General features: G+C 39.9%; 1 protein-coding gene across 4 annotated transcripts; it reads left to right on the top strand.

The window, feature by feature from the left end:
- The first annotated feature begins 7182 nt into the window (after positions 1–7182).
- On the top strand, positions 7183–17268 carry LOC110339949 (membrane-spanning 4-domains subfamily A member 6B). Of its 4 annotated transcripts, none has more exons than XM_040747255.1 (7): positions 7183–7262; positions 8551–8713; positions 9435–9569; positions 10313–10369; positions 13168–13371; positions 15194–15295; positions 16702–17268. In XM_040747255.1, exons 2-7 carry the CDS (start codon positions 8567–8569, stop codon positions 16795–16797), a joined length of 741 nt encoding a protein of 246 aa, XP_040603189.1. In that variant the 5' UTR covers positions 7183–7262; positions 8551–8566; the 3' UTR covers positions 16798–17268. The 4 variants fall into 4 exon arrangements, with proteins under 4 accessions (XP_040603189.1, XP_040603186.1, XP_040603195.1 ...); XM_040747252.1 differs by having other exon boundaries at positions 7191–7335; XM_040747261.1 differs by lacking the exon at positions 7183–7262 and adding an exon at positions 7361–7487.
- The last annotated feature ends 751 nt before the right edge of the window (positions 17269–18019 follow it).

Genomic DNA, 18019 nt, shown 5'->3' with positions numbered 1-18019 from the left:
CAGGTGGTTATAGACATCAAGTTCATTATCAGGAATGGGCATTCGAGGTGGTCTCTGCACTATTGCTTAGCTTGCCAATTGGTGTCATCCCTTTAGATCACTAGAGGTCACTCTGGTGCCTGATCTGTATTCGATCCTATGATTCCCTCTTCCCCATATTCTACCCCCTCCCCACTCAACTTTCCTGTTCCCCCATGACCTAATCTCTCTTCCTCTTCTCCCCTCTCTTCTTCACAGCTCCCACTCCCCCCCCCTTCGTCGTGTTCCCCATCCATTCAGAGGATCTTGTCTCAATCCTCTTCTCTTGGGTACTATGCATATATTTTAGATTCTTTCCTGTTTCCCAGACTCTCTATCAGTGGAAGTCCAGACTGGCACTATCCTGATCCATGTCTAAAATCCATATATGAGTGAGTACTTACCATGTTTGTCTTTTTGTGACTGGGTTACCTCACTCAGGATGGTTTCTTCCAGTGCTATCCATTTACTTGCGAATTTCAAGATTCCATTGTTTTTTCTGCTGAGCAATACTCCATTGTGTAAATGTACCACCTTTCTCTATCCACTCTTCAGTTGAGGGGCATCTAGGTTGCTTCCAGGTTCTGGCTATTACAAATAATGCTGCTATGAACATAGTGGAACAGATGCCCTTGTTGTATGAATTTGCCTCATTTGGATATATACCTAAGAGTGGAATTGCTGGGTCTTGTGGTAGATTAATTCCCATTTTCCTGAGGAATCTCCATACTGATTTCCAAAGTGGCTGTACGAGTTGGCACTCCCACCAGCAGTGGAGGAGTGTTCCCCTCTCTCCACATCCTCTCCAGCATAAATTGTCTTCCATGTTTTTGATTTTAGCCATTCTGACAGGAGTAAGATGGTATCTCAGAGTTGTTTTGATTTGCATTTCCCCGATGGCTAAGGCTGTTGAGCTCTTTCTTAAGTGTCTCTTGGCCATTTTAGCCTCCTCTATTGAGAATTCTCTATTTAGTTCTGTACCCCACCTTTTAATTGGATCCTTTGGTGTTTTGGAGACTTGCTTCTTGAGTTCTTTGTAAATTTTGGAGATTAGCCCTCTGTCAGATGTGGGGTTAGTGAATATCTTTTCCCATTCTATGGACTGCCTTTTTGTCTTGTTGACTGTATCCTTTGCCTTACAGAAGCTTTTTAGTTTCATGAGGTCCCATTTGTTAATTGTCGATCTCAGTGTTTGTGCCACCGGTGTTATGTTCAGGAAATGGTCTACTGTACCAACTCGTTGAAGGGTATCTCCCGCTTTCTCTTCTAAAAATTTCAGTGTGGCTGGATTTATGTTGAGATCTTTGATCCATTTGGACTTAAGTTTTGTACAAGGCAATAAACATGGATCTATCTGCAGTCTTCTGCATACCAGTACCCAGTTATACCAGCACCATTTGTTGAAGATGCTTTCTTTTTTCCATTGTATAGTTTTAGCTTCTTTGTCAAAAATCAAGTGTTCATAGGTGTGCAGGTTAAAATCAGGGTTTTCAATTCGGTTCCATTGGTCTACCTGCCTATTTTTGTGCCAATACCAAGCTCTTTTCAGGACTATAGCTCTATAATAGAGCTTGAAGTCAGGTATGGTGATGCCTCCTGAAGTTCCTTTATTGTATAGGGTTGTTTTGGTATCCTGGGCCTTTTGTTTTTCCATATAAAGTTGATTAATGTTCTTTCCAGGTACTTGAAGATTTGTGATGGAATTTTGATAGGGATTGCATTGAATCTGTAGACTGCTTTTGGCAAGATAGCCATTTTTATTATGTTGATCCTACCAATCCAAGAGCATGGGAGATCTTTCCATTTTCTGGTATCCTCTTTGATTTCTTTCTTTAAAGACTCAAAGTTCTTGATATACAAATCTTTCACTTCCTTGGTTAACATTATCCCCAGATATTTGATGCTGTTTATGGCTATTGTAAAGGGTGATGTTTCAATGATTTCTTTCTCAGTCACTTCATCATCTGTATATAATAGGGCCACTGATTTTTTTGAGTTTACCTTGTATCCTGCCACATTGCTGAAGGTGTTTATCAGCTCTAGGAGTTCCCTTGCGGAGCTTTTCGGGTCACTTATTTAAACCATCATATCATCTGCAGATAGTGAAAGTTTGGCTTCTTCTTTTCCTATTTGTATCCCCTTTATCTTCTTTTGTTGTCTTATTGCTGTAGCTAGAACTTCAAGTACAATATTGAATAAATATGGGGAGAGTGGACAGCCTTGTCTTGTTCCTGATTTTAGAGGAATTGCTTTGAGTTTCTCTCCATTTAGTTTGATGTTAGCTGTTGGTTTCACTGTATGTTGCTTTTATTATATTCAGGTATGTTCCTGTTATCTCTGATCTCTCTAGGACCTTTATCATGAAGGGATGCTGGATTTTGTCAAAGGCTTTTTCAGCATCTAGTGAGATGATCATGTGGTTTTTCTTTCGCAGTTTGTTTATATGGTGGATTACATTGATAGATTTTCTAATGTTGACCCATCCCTGAATTCCTGGGATAGGAAACATAGCAAATCTCCACAGATACAAAAAAATTGGAATAACCCCCTGTATCTTATCAGACTACCATGCATTAAAATTAGAATTCAACAATAACACAAATCGCAGAAACCCTACAAACTCATGGAAATTGAACAATGCACAATTGCACGATCCCTGGGTAAAGGAAGAAATAAAAAAAGGAATTAAAGGCTTCCTGGAATTCAATGAGAATGAAGACACAACATACAGAAACTTACAGGACACTCTGAAAGCAGTGCTGAGAGGAAAGTTTATAGCACTAAGTGGCCACATGAAGAAACTGGAGAACAGTCATACTAGAGAATTAATAGCACAGCTGAATGTTCTAGAATAAAAAGAAGCAAACTCACCCAGGAGGAGCAGATGCCAGGAACTAATCAAATTGAGGGCTGAAATCAATCAAGTAGAAACCAGGATAACATTGAGAAGAATCAATGAAACGAAGTGTTGGTTCTTTGAGAAAATCAACAAAATAGACAAACCTCTGTCCAAGCTAACCAAAAAACAGAGAGAGAGCATGCTAATTAACAAAGTCAGAAATGAAAAAGGGGGCATAACAACGGACTCTGAGGAAATCCAGAGAATCATCAGGGCATGCTTTGAAAATCTGTACTCCACAAAATTTGAAAATTTAAAGGAAATGGACAATTTCCTGTTTAGATATCACTTGCCAAAACTAAATCAAGAGCACATAAACAATCTAAACAGACCTATAACCCCTAATGAAATAGAAGCAGTCATCAAAAGTCTCCCAACCAAAAGAAGCCCAGGCCCAGATGGCTTCAGTGCAGAATTCTACCAGAAATTCAAAGAAGAGCTAATTCCAATACTCCTCAAAGTATTCCACACAATAGAAGCAGGAGGCTCACTGCCAAACTCTTTTTATGAGGCTACAATTACCTTGATACCCAAGCCACACAACGACACAACTAAGAAAGAGAACTATAGACCAATTTCCCTCATGAACATTGATGCAAAAATACTCAATAAAATATCGTAAACCAGATTCAAGAACACATCAGAAAAATCATCCACCATGATCGAGAAAACACAATTCTGTAGGAAATGCTTGGAACATAGTGAGGTTGTCTGCAAGACTGTTTTCTCTCTCATCTGACACAGAAAAGTGACAGGAAATAGATAGCACAGCTTCCATATCGCGTTGGAACCCTACTGTCTCCTCATTGGGGAAATTGCAGTTCTACAGTGACCAGGGCAAAAAGGGATGCTGAGCTCTAACGGATAAACAGTGAACTGGTTTAACTGGGAAGTTACACACACAAGTCCAGAGAAGAAGCATCTCAAAAATGTTTCTGAGTAGTTCCAGAGTTTACTTCCATTTTCTTGCTTTGTGCCACAGTCTCACATACATTCCTTCTGGAAAGTAATCGAGGAATAATTTTGCTCTTATTGTATGTCTGCAACCATGAACAAAACGAAAATGAGGAAGTAGGCTGGGAATTTAACTAAACTTAATCTGGCAATATTTGGCTCATTGTTCTTTTTAGAAACTTCAACAGCTATAGTTGAACGTCTATACATCCAATAAAACCACCCTCTCTATATATACATATTTTTTTACACAACATATAATTTTCTGTATTAGTTCTGGAAATATTTTACATTCTCAGTGATAATGGTTTTTCAAAGACATAAAGTTTTATAAAAAGATACATATTGTTTGATTCATCAATACATTTACTAACACAGTTATTGTTCAGTGATGTTTACCAATTCAGTCATTCAGTCTAGTGAAATGGATAAGTAAAATCAGAAAAACTATGAGTGTATATGTAGTTCAGCAAGACATGTGTAATAAATGAATAATAAATTGATGATGAATAAATTGATGAAGATGAGTTGAAAAGTAGTCAATGGAAATGGCAAGAAGTGGTCATGTATAACACATGTAGATAAATATCTGCCACAAATTTGGTAGGTCTGGGCATGTATGCCTAGAATCCCAGCACAAAGTCCTTCATAGTGACCTGAGTGGTATTTTTTTGCCATACTACCCATGTCTTCCCCATTCATCCCTTTCCACCAACAATCTCCTCTTCTCCCCAACCTAGGGCTTTTGTGTTTTATTTGGAGAGGGGACTTCTACACTCTGAGCAAAAAGCTGCTCTCCCTAGTCTCAGCTTAGATCCATCCTGCCCTTACATCCTTAGGTATTTCCAGAGTCTGAGTCCAGCACCTGTAGCTGGAGACAAAAGGCTAATTAACAATAGCACACCCTGCTTAGTTATCTAGGACTCTCTATTCTCTCTAAGCACCTTTGCAAATGTTCTGCTGGTCTGATCCACTACCACACTCCCTCCCCCACGGCTAGGAAATGCCTCTTCATTGTTTGTATTCATTTAGAATTGCTGTTTTCTCCTATTTTTCCCATGCCAACTTGCACAGTCTCTGGTGATTAATTATTTTCTCTTTGCTTAACTTTCTCCACCATATGCTACCTGCTGTCTGATCTTTGTGTTTGTTTGTTCGTTTGTTTTTCGAGACAGGGTTTCCCTGTGGCTTGGAGGCTGTCCTGGAACTAGCTCTTGTAGACAGGGTGGTCTCAAACTCACAGAGATCTGCCTTCCTCTGCCTCCCAAGTGCTGGGATTAAAGGCGAGCACCACCACCGTCCTGATCTTTTGTAACATGTTTTTCTGATCAATCGTTATGCTTTCTGGTTTGATCCTTACTTTCCCCTTCTAAGTATAGGAGTTTAGCCTGTCTTAATTCTATCTCAAAATAGTTCTCCTAGCAATTTGATCTTCTTCATTTAATAATGATCACTTTCATAACTATCTCAGAATTAAAGTCTAAGACTAAGCTGATATATTTAGTTTGCCTCTGTTACTCTTCCACCATTCAGATTTCTATATGATCTTTTCCCTCCCCCACAATGTTATTAATATTCAGTTTTATCAAAGACTCAAACACTAAATATATCAGTCAACTGGTATCTGTTTAACTATCTTTTAAGGTGTTAACTATCTTTGGTCCTTTGATGTAGTATTCTGTGTAGCCCAGGCTGGTTTCTAACTCACTACATAACAGAGGCTGGCCTTGTGCTGGGATTCTAGGCATACACGCCCAGACCTACCAAATTTGTGGCAGATATTTATCTCATGTACTCTATTAAATGTCTCTAAATACATTTCAAATTGTGAGAGCAAGAAGAGGAAAGGGCTGGGTGGTGGTGGCACATGCCTTTAATCCCAGCACTCGGGAGGCAGAGGCAGGCGGATCTCTGTGAGTTCGAGGCCAGGCTGGACCGAAAGCCTCCAAAACGATACAGAGAAACCCTGTCTCATAAAAACCAAAAAAAAAAACAAAAAACAAAAACAAAAAAAACGAAGAAGAAGAGGAAGGGGACTCTTGGGTAGACAGATTTAAGTGTTTATTAGCAAATTCTCCTGGAGACAAAGGTAGGTGTGGTTGCCCTCAAGAAGCCACACTTCTACTTTGTCAAAGCTCAGAAGGGTCACTGTACCTCACTAATTCACTGGGTTCTGGGACAGCGATGAGTACACAGGGCATGATGGGAAAGGACAGTGACAATAGGGAAAGGAGACCCAACACCAGAAAGCCCCTTTCCAAGGATTTCTTAGAGAATCCAGTCTCTCAATCTTCTGTAAAATTGAAGCAGGTCTTCATCTCTGTGCAGGTCTGGCCTTCAGAACAAAGGTGGCTCCAAAAGATGAAATGACATGTCTTGTCTTGTGTCTTCATCAGAAAAGTTCATGCGGGAACTGCAGGATCCACATCCCTCTGATGTGGCAGTGACAACTCATACTGGATCCCTGGGTTATTTCTGGCTGACTTCAAGGAAAAGAAGAAGGAAGTTTCCAGAGTGTGGCTATAAAGTTGCTGAATGTGGCTCTGGTTTCTCCGTACAATTAATTACTATCAGTCAGCTTCTGAACTATGCCTGAAAGTCACAAGGACGTCAGTCTTCACGACAGTATCCTGAGTACAGAATTGTTGAAGTCATTCTTGTGTGTTGAAACTTTCCCCCCTTTCCTCTCCTGATCTGTTACTGTCTTACTAGTGTCTAGTTATTGCCTGGGCACCTCCGTTGTTAGAGAAGTCCCACAGTCTGCAAGTGGGTTGGAAGAAGAAAATTAAAAGGGCTCTAAAGTGGGCAGCAATTAATCTTTGAGTGCTGAATGACTGCTTGCAGCCTTCTCAGAGTCTGGGAAATTAGTAAAAAAGCAAAGCATAAAAAACAAGTACCATAAGTATTGTAATATGTTCAATTATTACAATGATTATATATTATTCAATATTCCCTCAGAGTCTAAGTATATTTATTACTATTATCATTATACTTTATTGTGTATTGTGAGACATTTTAGTCATCAATATTACTATGGCTGGAAATATCATTAGTAATCAAGGCAGTTTGTTAAATACTGCTAAGATGCAAGGCAGGCCTTTCAAAGACTTTATCTCAGCTTCATGGATCTCCCCAGCTTGTTGCTGTTCTCTAACACTTAGACAACTAAGGTTCAAGAATGTGGACTTGGTCATTACATGGAGCTGGTGGCTGTTGGAGCTCAGCACCCCATTCTCTCCCAGCACTGGTTCTTAGTGAGTGTTCTGAAACTACTGGGAGTTTGTGAAGTAGGAAGTGCAACTACCTTCAGTGTCCACAGTCTGCAAGCATCACATCCTGTGTGGTGGTGAACACTGCAAGAGGAAGGGCTGGGCCAGTCGGAACCTCACAAGTAAGAACCAAGGATCAGATCTTGGGATTCCTGAGAGCCCAGCTTGGGGAGACAGGGAGGCACACAGGCGCAGGTAGGCAACCCTGAAGAGGTCTTCCCCTGTGCAGCACTCTATACTGGACTTCATTATGGGGAATTTCTGATACTTGTGAAAGCGGTGGAGACCCTGGGCACATCTAGATGACCTCTGTCCCTGCTGACTCAGACGCAGGCTGCCATCAGCAGGTGGGGAAATGGGGAGAAGAAGCAGAGTCAGAGACAGCTGGGGGTCCAACAACCAACTGTGTGTAGGCAACTGATTAATAACGTGTATTATTATTTTTAATATAATATTAAATAATTTGTTTATAATAAATAGTAATAGATAGTATAATAAGAACTCTAAATATGTATCTAACATTGATTTTTATGTCCCTGAACAAAGTGTGAATTACTTCCACATGTACATCAAACTTTTGACTCTGGATTTTGTTATTGATTATGATTATATTAATTAACAGAAAGGATTTTTTCAAGATTTAAAAACATTGCAAGATAACTTCTACTAAAATATGATAAAATGTGAAGTGCTAACTCTAAAAATGGTACTATTAGATTCACTAAATAGACAAATGGGATTAAGTATTTTGAGTGGTATGTAACATGAATTGTAAAACATCGAAGGCTGCTTTTTATTATCTCATGACCAGCAGAGTAACCTGAGGGTAAATGTCATAGAATAAAGAAAATGCACTTAAGATAAGCAGAATTGAGGAAAGAGCTAAGCTGTATTTTGCAAATTTTGTGTGAACTTTTAGGTATGCACACAGGGACCTCTGGGGGTTCATGCTATCTCTACCTACAATGTGTTATCTAAAATCAGTCCAACATTACTGGGAAAGACCTGAGGAACCCAAGGTGTGTTGGTTTTTCATTTCTCTGTCCTACCAGTCTCATCTGCCAGAGAACAGGCAGGCACACAGGAAGACGAAGTCTGGGAGGCGGCCACAGAGCCTGGGAGCAGAGCTTATCCCGTTTACATTGTTGATTGGACTTTTTTATATCCAGAGTAAAGCATTTAATGTTTTATTGAATATTCATACAATATAATCTGATCCTCCCTTCCCATCCAATTTCATACCTTTTTTCTCTCTCTTTCTTTAGAAAATAAATAGGCAAAAAAAACCCCAACCCAAAACAAAACTAAACCAATCAAACAAACAAACAAAGCAAAACAAAACAAACAAACAAAAAAACTGCTACAGTAAGAACAGTCCTTTTTAAGAGCTGAGTTCATTTTCTCTTCCAGCTGTGGAAGCTCCATTATGATCCCACAAGTAGTGACCAGTGAGACTGTCACAGTGATTTCAACAAATGGAGTCAACTTTCCCCAAAAAGACAAACCCCAGCCTGCTCACCAAAAGCAAGACAGCCTGAAGAAATATCTAAAGGCAGAGATCAAAGTGATGGCGGTAAATCCAACTCAGAATTGCTCTGGGGTGGGTGGAGGGCAGAGGGAGGAGACACTGTCTTAGGGCTAGAAATAGATTTGGGGTATAGAAAGTCTTCAGTTCTGACAAAGTGATCACAGAGTGGTCTGTAGACCAGTAGAAAGCCCTTGGCAAGCTGCATATATCTCGAAGACTTTCCACAAACTAACAAGTATTTCCCCTTATTGCTAATATGAATCATTGAGATTTTGTTGTTTAACTCATTTTTTGTTTTAATTTTAGAGAGTACTTGATGAGGGAGGCTAGGGATTCCCGGAATGGCACCTAGAGTGAAGATGCTGTGCAATTGGGCAGATAGGCTAGCTCTTTGTGCTGTTCTGTGGGCTCTGGGAGATGTGGCAAGAGGTGCCCAGAGTTGAAGGGCTTTCAGATTACTCTTCCTACCACAAGAGGGAGCAGATTTGCTAACCATGAACTCACAGCTCAGCCCCAGGCCAGAAATGCTAGGAAGGGTCTTGAGCATGTTAGAGGTTCATGGACAAAAACACCAGAAGGAAGCCTGAGGCTGTGGCAGAACCACCTCCCCTTCAGAATAAACTCCCACTCTCACCCAGAGATATTACAGTGTCTGTGAGCTAACAGTGACATTGTAGAAGGTGACAATACTTGAGCACCATGGGAGGAGTGGAGAGGTTCCTCTTGTCATTGCTGGTTTTAATCTCCCATCTCTCTTCTTTGACAGGCGATCCAGATCATGTGTGGTGTGATGGTGTTGTGTCTGGGCATCATTTTGGCATCTGCTCCAACCACCCCACGATTTACCCCAGTGTTTTCTGTCCTGTTAAAATCTGGCTACCCATTTGTAGGATCCTTGTTTGTAAGTAGAGTTTTGTGGGGAGCAAGATGGGAGAGCAGAGGAGGGAGATATCACCTAGCTCACTGTCTGTCTGCTGTGAGGAAGAGGTGGATGGTAGATCTGGTTCTTCTGTGTGTCATCCACAGAAAGTCCTAGTGTATTAGGGAAGAGGTTACACCATTCTGAAGATGATTTTCATGTAGTTCAAATAAGCATTTCTTGTGAATATCATCTTTTCATCCCACCTATTGAGCTATGATAAATTTAGTAGCCTCTATAGGTTGAGTAAAACATCCAGGAAGTGAGATCCATATGATCTAGAGCTTTCTATATAGTGTAGTGCCACCCAGTGGACTGACCACCTGGCAGGAAGGAACACTTTAATTCTTAGGATCTGACTTTGTTGAAGGCACTCAGGATGATTTTAAAAAAAAAACAATTTTCCATTCTCTCTCGCTGTAGACCAATGCTTCAGGATCTAAAATCATCTCATTCCAAATTTTTCCTTTCCAATTAACATGATATGTTTTTACTACCTTTTAAAGTCTTATTTTAATGGGATAGATTTCTGCTCTTGTCTACCTTTTTGTGTTTTCTGAATAGTACATGGGCAAAGAGACTCCTCTGGGAGCCTAAGTGTATCATTGGGTATTTGTTGCTTGGGGCTTTTCCCATGGAAGTTTGTCATAAACCCCAGAGAGTAACACTGTAGTCACTTTATACATAGAAATCGACCTGACAATGTTTTTCTCTTGTCTGAGCAGTTTATCATCTCTGGAATTCTGTCAGTCATCACAGAGACAAAGTCAAAGAAGTCTTTGGTGAGTACAAGAGCCATAATCCCCAACTGATGACGATGGAACCCAGAGAGAACCATTCAGGACTCAGCTTCCACATCAAAGTTGCAAGCTAAGTCCTACAGTAATTACTTGTTCCATTTGTGAGCTGATTCTGGGTTCTCCATATCCCTATATAGATCACATTCTTCCTATCACAGTGACCAAAATCAATCTGTGCCTTATGCCCAAGGCCAGTGCTGAGGAATCTCACGTAAAACTTCAGCTTTCTTATGATTCCATTTGTAGGTCAGAGGCTATGATGGTTAATCTTGATCATCAACTTGACCTGATTGAGAAACACCTAGGAGATTAATAAAGCATATGTCTAAGGCTGTTCTATTTCCAAAATGTGATAGTGGCATGCCTTAAGATGAAGACTCAGATGGAATAAGCAGGAGAAATTAAAATGTGCTTAGCACAGCTATCCTCTCCCTCTACTTCCATGAGCTTCATGACCTCCACCATGACCACCATGCTGTGAACTGCTCTTCTCTGCAACACCAGCCTCACTCTGGTGTGCAAAGATTCTGAAACTGTGAGCCAAATATATTTTGCTGCTTAGTTGTTTATGTGAGGCTTTTTGTCATAGCAAATGAAAAGTCTAACAAAAATCTTTCAAATTTTAATCTTCAGTAGTAAAGTTAATGTCCTTACATTTAAAGAGTTGTATTTGTTGTGGATATACTACAGAATCTCACCACTTAAATGTATGAAAAATCCCATACAAAATGTTCATGTGAGAACCATCCTCCATCTACATCCCCATAAATGTAATACTTTTGCTGGAATTGAGTATACATTTTTGTACCAAGAAGCAGAATATTTGAATCCTGAAAGTTTCAGTAGTTACTTGTTTTTGGCTAAGAGTTCAGTTTTACCTACATGTAACTTTTTCCAGGGAAAACTGAAGTCATTGAGAAAAGAAAAATGGACTGTAGGAAGAAGCTTTTGAAATATTTAAAGATTCACCTAGTTATCAATTAACTCACATTCCTCAAGGAGTTGACCCAGGAAGTCATGCGAGAACACCATGCAATGCAATAGCTTGAGGATTTACTTGTTGAGATATGACTAAACCAGTCTTTCAAATATATAAAGCATTAATTACTTTTTGTTGCTGTGATAAAATAACACAGCTAAAAGCAACCAAGAATACAGGTAGTCTCTAGGTAGAATGAGGTAGAATAATAATGAAAGACACTTAATCTATGCTGGAGAATGCTGTTTTCATCCCATGTATGGAGACTAACGAAGAATGCCAGCTAGAATAAACATAGTTTGTTCTAAGAATATATATCCAACCAGCATCCTGGTTACAACTATTGTTAGAGGAGTTCAAGAGTTTGACTATAGTCACTATGTGTAGAAAGTAGCACCTCAAAGCACCAAATTCTGAGTGATTTATACAATCAGTTTAAAATATAAGTGGCTGAAATTAAGTCACTCCAGTGCAAGGCAACTGAGTACCTGGAGATACCTACCTGTAACCATTGCTTTCAGACAGGTCTTAGCTCAATTCTCATTTTCTATAAGTTGAGGAAGAAAGGAAGCCACTATTGAGAAAAGTTTGTTTATTTCACTGACACTGTAAATGTTGTAGAGATGAGATCCAAAGTGAGCACTGGAACTATGTACTCAAGAACAATGAAAGATCAAGGAACTCTGGCATAGTGGTCTTAATTTACCAACATCTAGTTCTATCCTGTTTCTTTCTGCCTCATCCTGTTTGTACAAATAACAACATCCTTAGTCACATGCCTATATCCTGCCATCTACATCCATCCCCATATGACTCTGGTTATAGCCAATCATAACCCTACCAACACTGAGAACAAAATCCAAACACTCACCTTTGATCATATGAACTTCTGTGTAGTATGTAAGGAATGAACTGCTTCACCCACTTTTTCTTGTAGTTGATACATCCTTGTGTGGACTGTGGGCAAGGCATGTTATTCTGAGTATATTAGCCAGTATTAGGTGTGTCTAAGTTCAACTCTTGGATAACACAACTCAAAAGGAGGAATGCTTTGTTTGGAATCATATTTTGATGTTTAGTGGTGCATGCTTTTGGTGGATCCATTTGTTCTGAGCTTGTAGATAGGCACATTTCATGCTAAAGAGAGCAAAGGTGTGTGCCACATGGCAGCAAGAAAGAAAAGACAGAGTAAGATGAATTTATCATTTCTGATATGCCCTCTTCACAGGCTATTCTCTGATGAGGAACCTGTGACCAGAACGCATTTCCTAGAGCTTCTCACAGTATCATCTACCTGGGGATCAGATCTTTAGTATGTGGGTCTCAGGCCCCATCAAAGCCAGACTATCACAGTGAGAATGTTGAGGGACAGGGAACACAGTTGGTGTCTGCACCTCCTCCTTTACTCACACTGTCTTGAGAATTTTCCAGTTTTACATTATGAGGTTCCATTAAAAGTCATAGGTAAAGATTTTTCCAGGGGGATATTTTCTTTCTTATCATTGAAATACTGTTTATCCATCAAGTTGACATTTATGGTTTGGATTTGTGTGTCCTAGACATTCTTTGGGCCTAATACATATGGTAGAGGTTGGGTAAAGTGATCTGAGAAAATATCATCTAGGAAATGGAGCCTAGGAAAAATAAGGATGGAAAACCAGGACCTCTCTTTGTTCTAGTGATCACAATTATGAGTTAGGGAGAATGGAGAAATGAGTTATTAATCTTTCAGCTGTTGATGAAGAGAATTGGTGCAACATTTTGGAAAAGAGGTATAAGTGTAAGTTGTTGCTCATTTCAGATACATGGGAGCCTGACTATGAACATCCTGGGTATTTCATTTGCTTTCATGGGCATCATTATCCTCTCTGTCAGCCTGGCTGGTTTGCATCCTGCCTTAGAGGAATGTGAGCAGAATTGGACACTTAGACCAACTGAAAGTAGTTATTACTACCACTATCGCGTACAAAGAAGTCCCTGCTCTGCCCCCGGGGCTGTTTTGACTGTAAGTACCCATGAAGGCTGTATTGAAAACATCTGGTTTGGGAAAATAATGGTCTTTTTCCTATCTTTTGAAAACCTTTCACTCAGCCTGGTTTGAGATCTTAGGGAAAGGTCAAGGCTGAATAAAGCAAAGGTAAGTAAGAACATGAAATTAAAAGTTTAGAATAAGGGGTTGCATGGTAATAGTGAGGAGTTGAGAGAAAATTACCAGATAATGTAGGTGATAAAACCATAAATATTGTTATTAGAATTTCTTAAGAATTGAAAAAGATGTTTCTATTCTAGAAGCATAAATTATGAGAGCTTGAACCAAGAGTCATGATCTACAGATTGGTAAATTAAGCGAGAATAGATTCAGGTGGTCTGGAGATGTGGACGAGGAAATCTGGTACATGTGTGGGATATGGGGGTGAGATGAGTTGAGCAAACTTCAGCTAAGAAATGTGAGATTCAGTGTGGGAAGTGTAGCAGCTGGGGGCGTAATTTGTCAGGGCCTCTACTCCCTCCAGTGATCACTGTAACCAGCAACAGGCCTGTGTAGAAGCAAGCTCACTACTGATTTGATTACAGTTCAAAGACATGGGATTATTAAGTGAGGAGAAAAGAAATACAGAGAGTAACTGACAGTGATGTGAAGGAATTCCACCTTATTGGAAGAAAGTAATGCAATATGAATAAGAGCAACAACATGTCTTTAGTTAGAACATCCAAGGGCATGCATTTGGCCCCCAACACATAGAGAGAAAATTGGGTAAGATAACAATGAAGATGCTGCAGAACATTTATTACCATATGAAAATAAAGTAAGATAAGAAAAAACATGATGGGAAAAGATAGTCAGGTCTGGTCAACCTCAGGCTTTCTCATTTCCTTATGGAACTGGGCTCAGTGTGTCTCATTAGTTAAGAAACCACAATAAGAAAAGGTATAAGCAGATTAGATGCAGAACAATGACAGTAAATTACCATGTGGAGTAACTAAGCCTGAATTTACAAGCCTGAAGCATTGAGGAGGAATCTGTGTGGACCACAGAGTATGAGGCATGATGGGATAGTTTCACACGGTAACTAAGAGAGTAGGCTGAGTATGTTTGCTGGGACAGTGTCTAGATGATGGAGGTCTTCTCCATCTCCTCTCTACCTGTGTTGGCACAAATAAAAGAGTTTACAGCATCACACTCATCTTCCTTCCTATCAAGCAGCCTTCATGAGCATCACCTCAGGACGGAAGTCATGGCCTCTGTGTTCCTAGCCAAGGCCCTTCTTCCAGTTGATCTGTGGTGTTACGGACTGTAGAAACCGGGTTGTTTCTCTGCCTTTTACCACCACACAAAAAATGCCAAAGAACCACATCCCAAGTAAGAGGTTTCTATAGATGTTTACTTTTACAAAGAGTTAGAACCCCACTAACCCTCACCAGGCTCTGTGGAGGAATAAATGTTACACACGTGCGAGAAAGCAAGGACTTGCCCAGCCTCACACTGAGAGAACCAAGAGCAGGAACTATTGACTGTCCTGGCAGTCACTTCTCCACTCTGCTCTCTCACTGAGTAGACGGTGTGGTCAGGGATCCCTGCCCAAGATTGGTGAGAAGCAGGGGCAGAAATGGCTTTGTTGTGTCTTTTTAGCCCATTTCCCCTCAAGGAATGAAGGGGCCAGGCATCGATTTAAGCCTAGGTTTGGGAGGATCCATTTCCCTCCTTGATGGTGTCCTTTCTTCACTCTCTGATAGTGGAGATGCTTTCCTCTCTAGAGTCACTTCCCATCAAAACGTGTGGGCACTTCAGGTGACTCAGTCACTCACCTCTCCTCTCCTGAATTTAGGGAACCCTCTCAGTGATGCTGATCTGCAGTGTGGTGGAGCTTGGTCTGGCTGTGCTCACTGCCATGCTGTGGTGGAACCAGGGTCACTTTGACTTATCTAGGGTAAGTATGCTATAGGCCTCCCAAAATCTTGTTTGGTGTTTCTCTGGGATGTGCTGATCTTTGCTGCCATGGAGCAGTATATAGAATAATCAGTTCCCACTATGTGAGCATCAGATGGTTTGGACAGTGAGTTGGGACTGTAGATGAAGGGGTAGAAGGCAATTGTGTAGCTGATAAGGATTATTTGAATGTGAAAACAGGTGACCCTAACACTTCACCTGGTTCTTCCATTTTTGCAAACAAAGGAACTAAGACACTGGGAAGTTAAATGTATCACCTGGGATGATGCTGAGTTTGTGTAGAAAGGAGTTTTTCCTCTGTCTAGTCTCAGTCCCACTGGACCAGTTTGAAATAACCTCCCTGAGACTTAATATCTATTTATAATTCTTTGGTAATTGGCTTAGGCTTTTTACTGCTACCTATCTTTATTATTAACCCAATTTTATTAATCTGTGTATCTTCACGTGGCCTTTTCTTAGCAGAGACATCCTACCTCCCCAGTAACTACATGGTGTCTCCTGACTCTGCCTATTACCTTTTACTAACCTTGTTCAGATATCCTGCCTGGCTAAATCCTGCCTGTCCATTGGCTGAAACAGCTTTATTCATCAACCAATAATAGAAATACATATTCATAGCATACAGAAGGACATCCCACATCAGGTTTCCCTGTGTTCTGGATGCTGGAGCCTGGTTGCCTCTCTTCTAAACAGGACTACTTTCTCCTACAGATACTAGTCTCATTAAAAGCCTTGACTTGGTAAAGACAAATTGTACACTTGAATGTATCAGTCAGTATCTTAGGCTCTGCTTCTTTCCTTCTGATCTTAAAATTTTTCTTGCATCAAAGATATTAAGACAATGATGTTTAGCAGTTGCATGTAACCCTTCTCAGCCAGCTCCCACAATGCATGTCTTCAGTAACTGAACTGAAAGCTTTGCTCTAACTAGATCCTTACTTAGAGTGTAGGATGAAGATTAGGTGATATACATCAAATATGTGCACAACTTAATAATGTGTTATGCTCAGTTGGTCGTTGGTGGCACACACCTTTAATCCTAGCACCCAGGAGGCAGAGGCAGACTGATCTCTGTGAGTTCGAGGCCAGCCTGGTCTACAGAGTGAGTGTCAGGATAGGCTCCAAAGCTACACAGAGAAACCCTGTCTCAAAAAGTATATATATATATATATATATATATATATGTATGTATATATAGTTATTGTTATTCTCATCTTAGAACACCTACAAGTTCTATGTACAACACCAAATGAAATTCTTTCATGTATCTATGTATCTATCTACCTTCCTATGTGTATACACATATATTGCTTGTGTGTGCATATATGTATATATATACATATATATTCATTTGTAGTTTTAAACAACATATTTTCTTTATTCTAGAATGTGATTTTCAGGTCTCGCAACTCAAATAATGAATCCAGCATGGAATCAAAGTCACTTTGTAATCCTGCATATGCAGAACATTTAGTTTCTTAAGAATAAAAAAAATGGAAATATACAGTGGAGAGCCCGTCTTCATGATAAAGCAGAAAATCCAACCATCACAAGGCAGCAATGCTTGTGTTTCCTAAAACATGGCTGTTTAAAAAGTTAATACCAGTAATGTGTTGAATGGGTGTGCCCAGTGACAAACTCTTGACTTTCATGACCTTGGCTTCAACCAAAGCTCAGACTGCAAATAGTGGCCAAAGAACCCTGGATATTTGTTGGAAAACTAACAGAATGTTTCAGGGGATAATGGTGGAGCAAAGGAGCAACATTGTCTTGTCCCCTGCCATTAACAACAATAGTTAACCATGTTATCCCTGTGTTCAGAATCCCTGTGATGGCATGGGTTTTTCATTATGTCAATTTTATTCACTAGTACATAGAAACAAGTGTCCTGCAATGAAGTCTCAAGAACTATACATGTTGTTGGTGTCAAAATAAAGTGTTTTTGTGATAGTGTGTTCTGTTTGTAAGGGTTTTTGCTGTTGCTTTGCCTTTAAGCACAGATCAAGCCCCCGTGACACAGAAACATATTATTATGATATCCCTTTGTAGTATTTCCATGAAAAAAGTCATGGGAGAGACAACTAGGCATATATCTCTGTCGTGTGTGTGTGTGTGTGTGTGTGTGTGTGTGTGTGTGAGAGAGAGAGAGAATGTATAGTGTGCATGTTATGTGTATTAAACTGAATCTGAATGAACATTCAGAGTTTAACAACATATTTTTCAGGTGCCAGATGGAAAATTTATTTCTAGGATTACCAGAGCAAATAAGAGACATTTTTTCATTTCTTATAGGAGGCTTGAGAGATGTCTCAGCAATTAAGTGCACAGATTGGTCCTGTAGAAGACCTGAGTTTAGTTTCCAGCACCCACATGGATGCTCACAAACATTTGTAACTTCAGTTTCAGATGATCTGTCACCCTCTTCTGGCCTTTGTGGGCACCAGACAGGCATATTGTGCACAGACATACATCCATGTAAAATATGTGTACAACATAAAGACACCCACATGAAAAAAACTGGAGAACAGTCATACTAGAGAATTAATAGCACAGCTGAATGTTCTAGAACAAAAAGAAGCAAACTCCCCCAGGAGGAGCAGACGCCAGGAAATAATCAAACTGAGGGCTGAAATCAATCAAGTAGAAACCAGGAAAACACTGAGAAGAATCAATGAAACAAAGAGTTGATTCTTTGAGAAAATCA

Source organism: Mesocricetus auratus, unplaced genomic scaffold (assembly GCF_017639785.1).
Source record: "Mesocricetus auratus isolate SY011 unplaced genomic scaffold, BCM_Maur_2.0 Super-Scaffold_4256, whole genome shotgun sequence".
Classification (NCBI taxonomy): domain Eukaryota; kingdom Metazoa; phylum Chordata; class Mammalia; order Rodentia; family Cricetidae; genus Mesocricetus; species Mesocricetus auratus.
This window is presented reverse-complemented; position numbering and strand designations above follow the sequence as displayed.

Coding starts and splice junctions, on each gene's coding strand:
- LOC110339949 (XM_040747255.1), top strand. CDS start 8,567: ATGATCCCACAAGTAGTGACCAGTGAGACTGTCACAGTGATTTCAACA. Junction 10,370..13,167: donor CAAAGTCAAAGAAGTCTTTG/GTGAGTACAAGA, acceptor TGCTCATTTCAG/ATACATGGGAGCCTGACTAT. Junction 15,296..16,701: donor GTCACTTTGACTTATCTAGG/GTAAGTATGCTA, acceptor TCTTTATTCTAG/AATGTGATTTTCAGGTCTCG.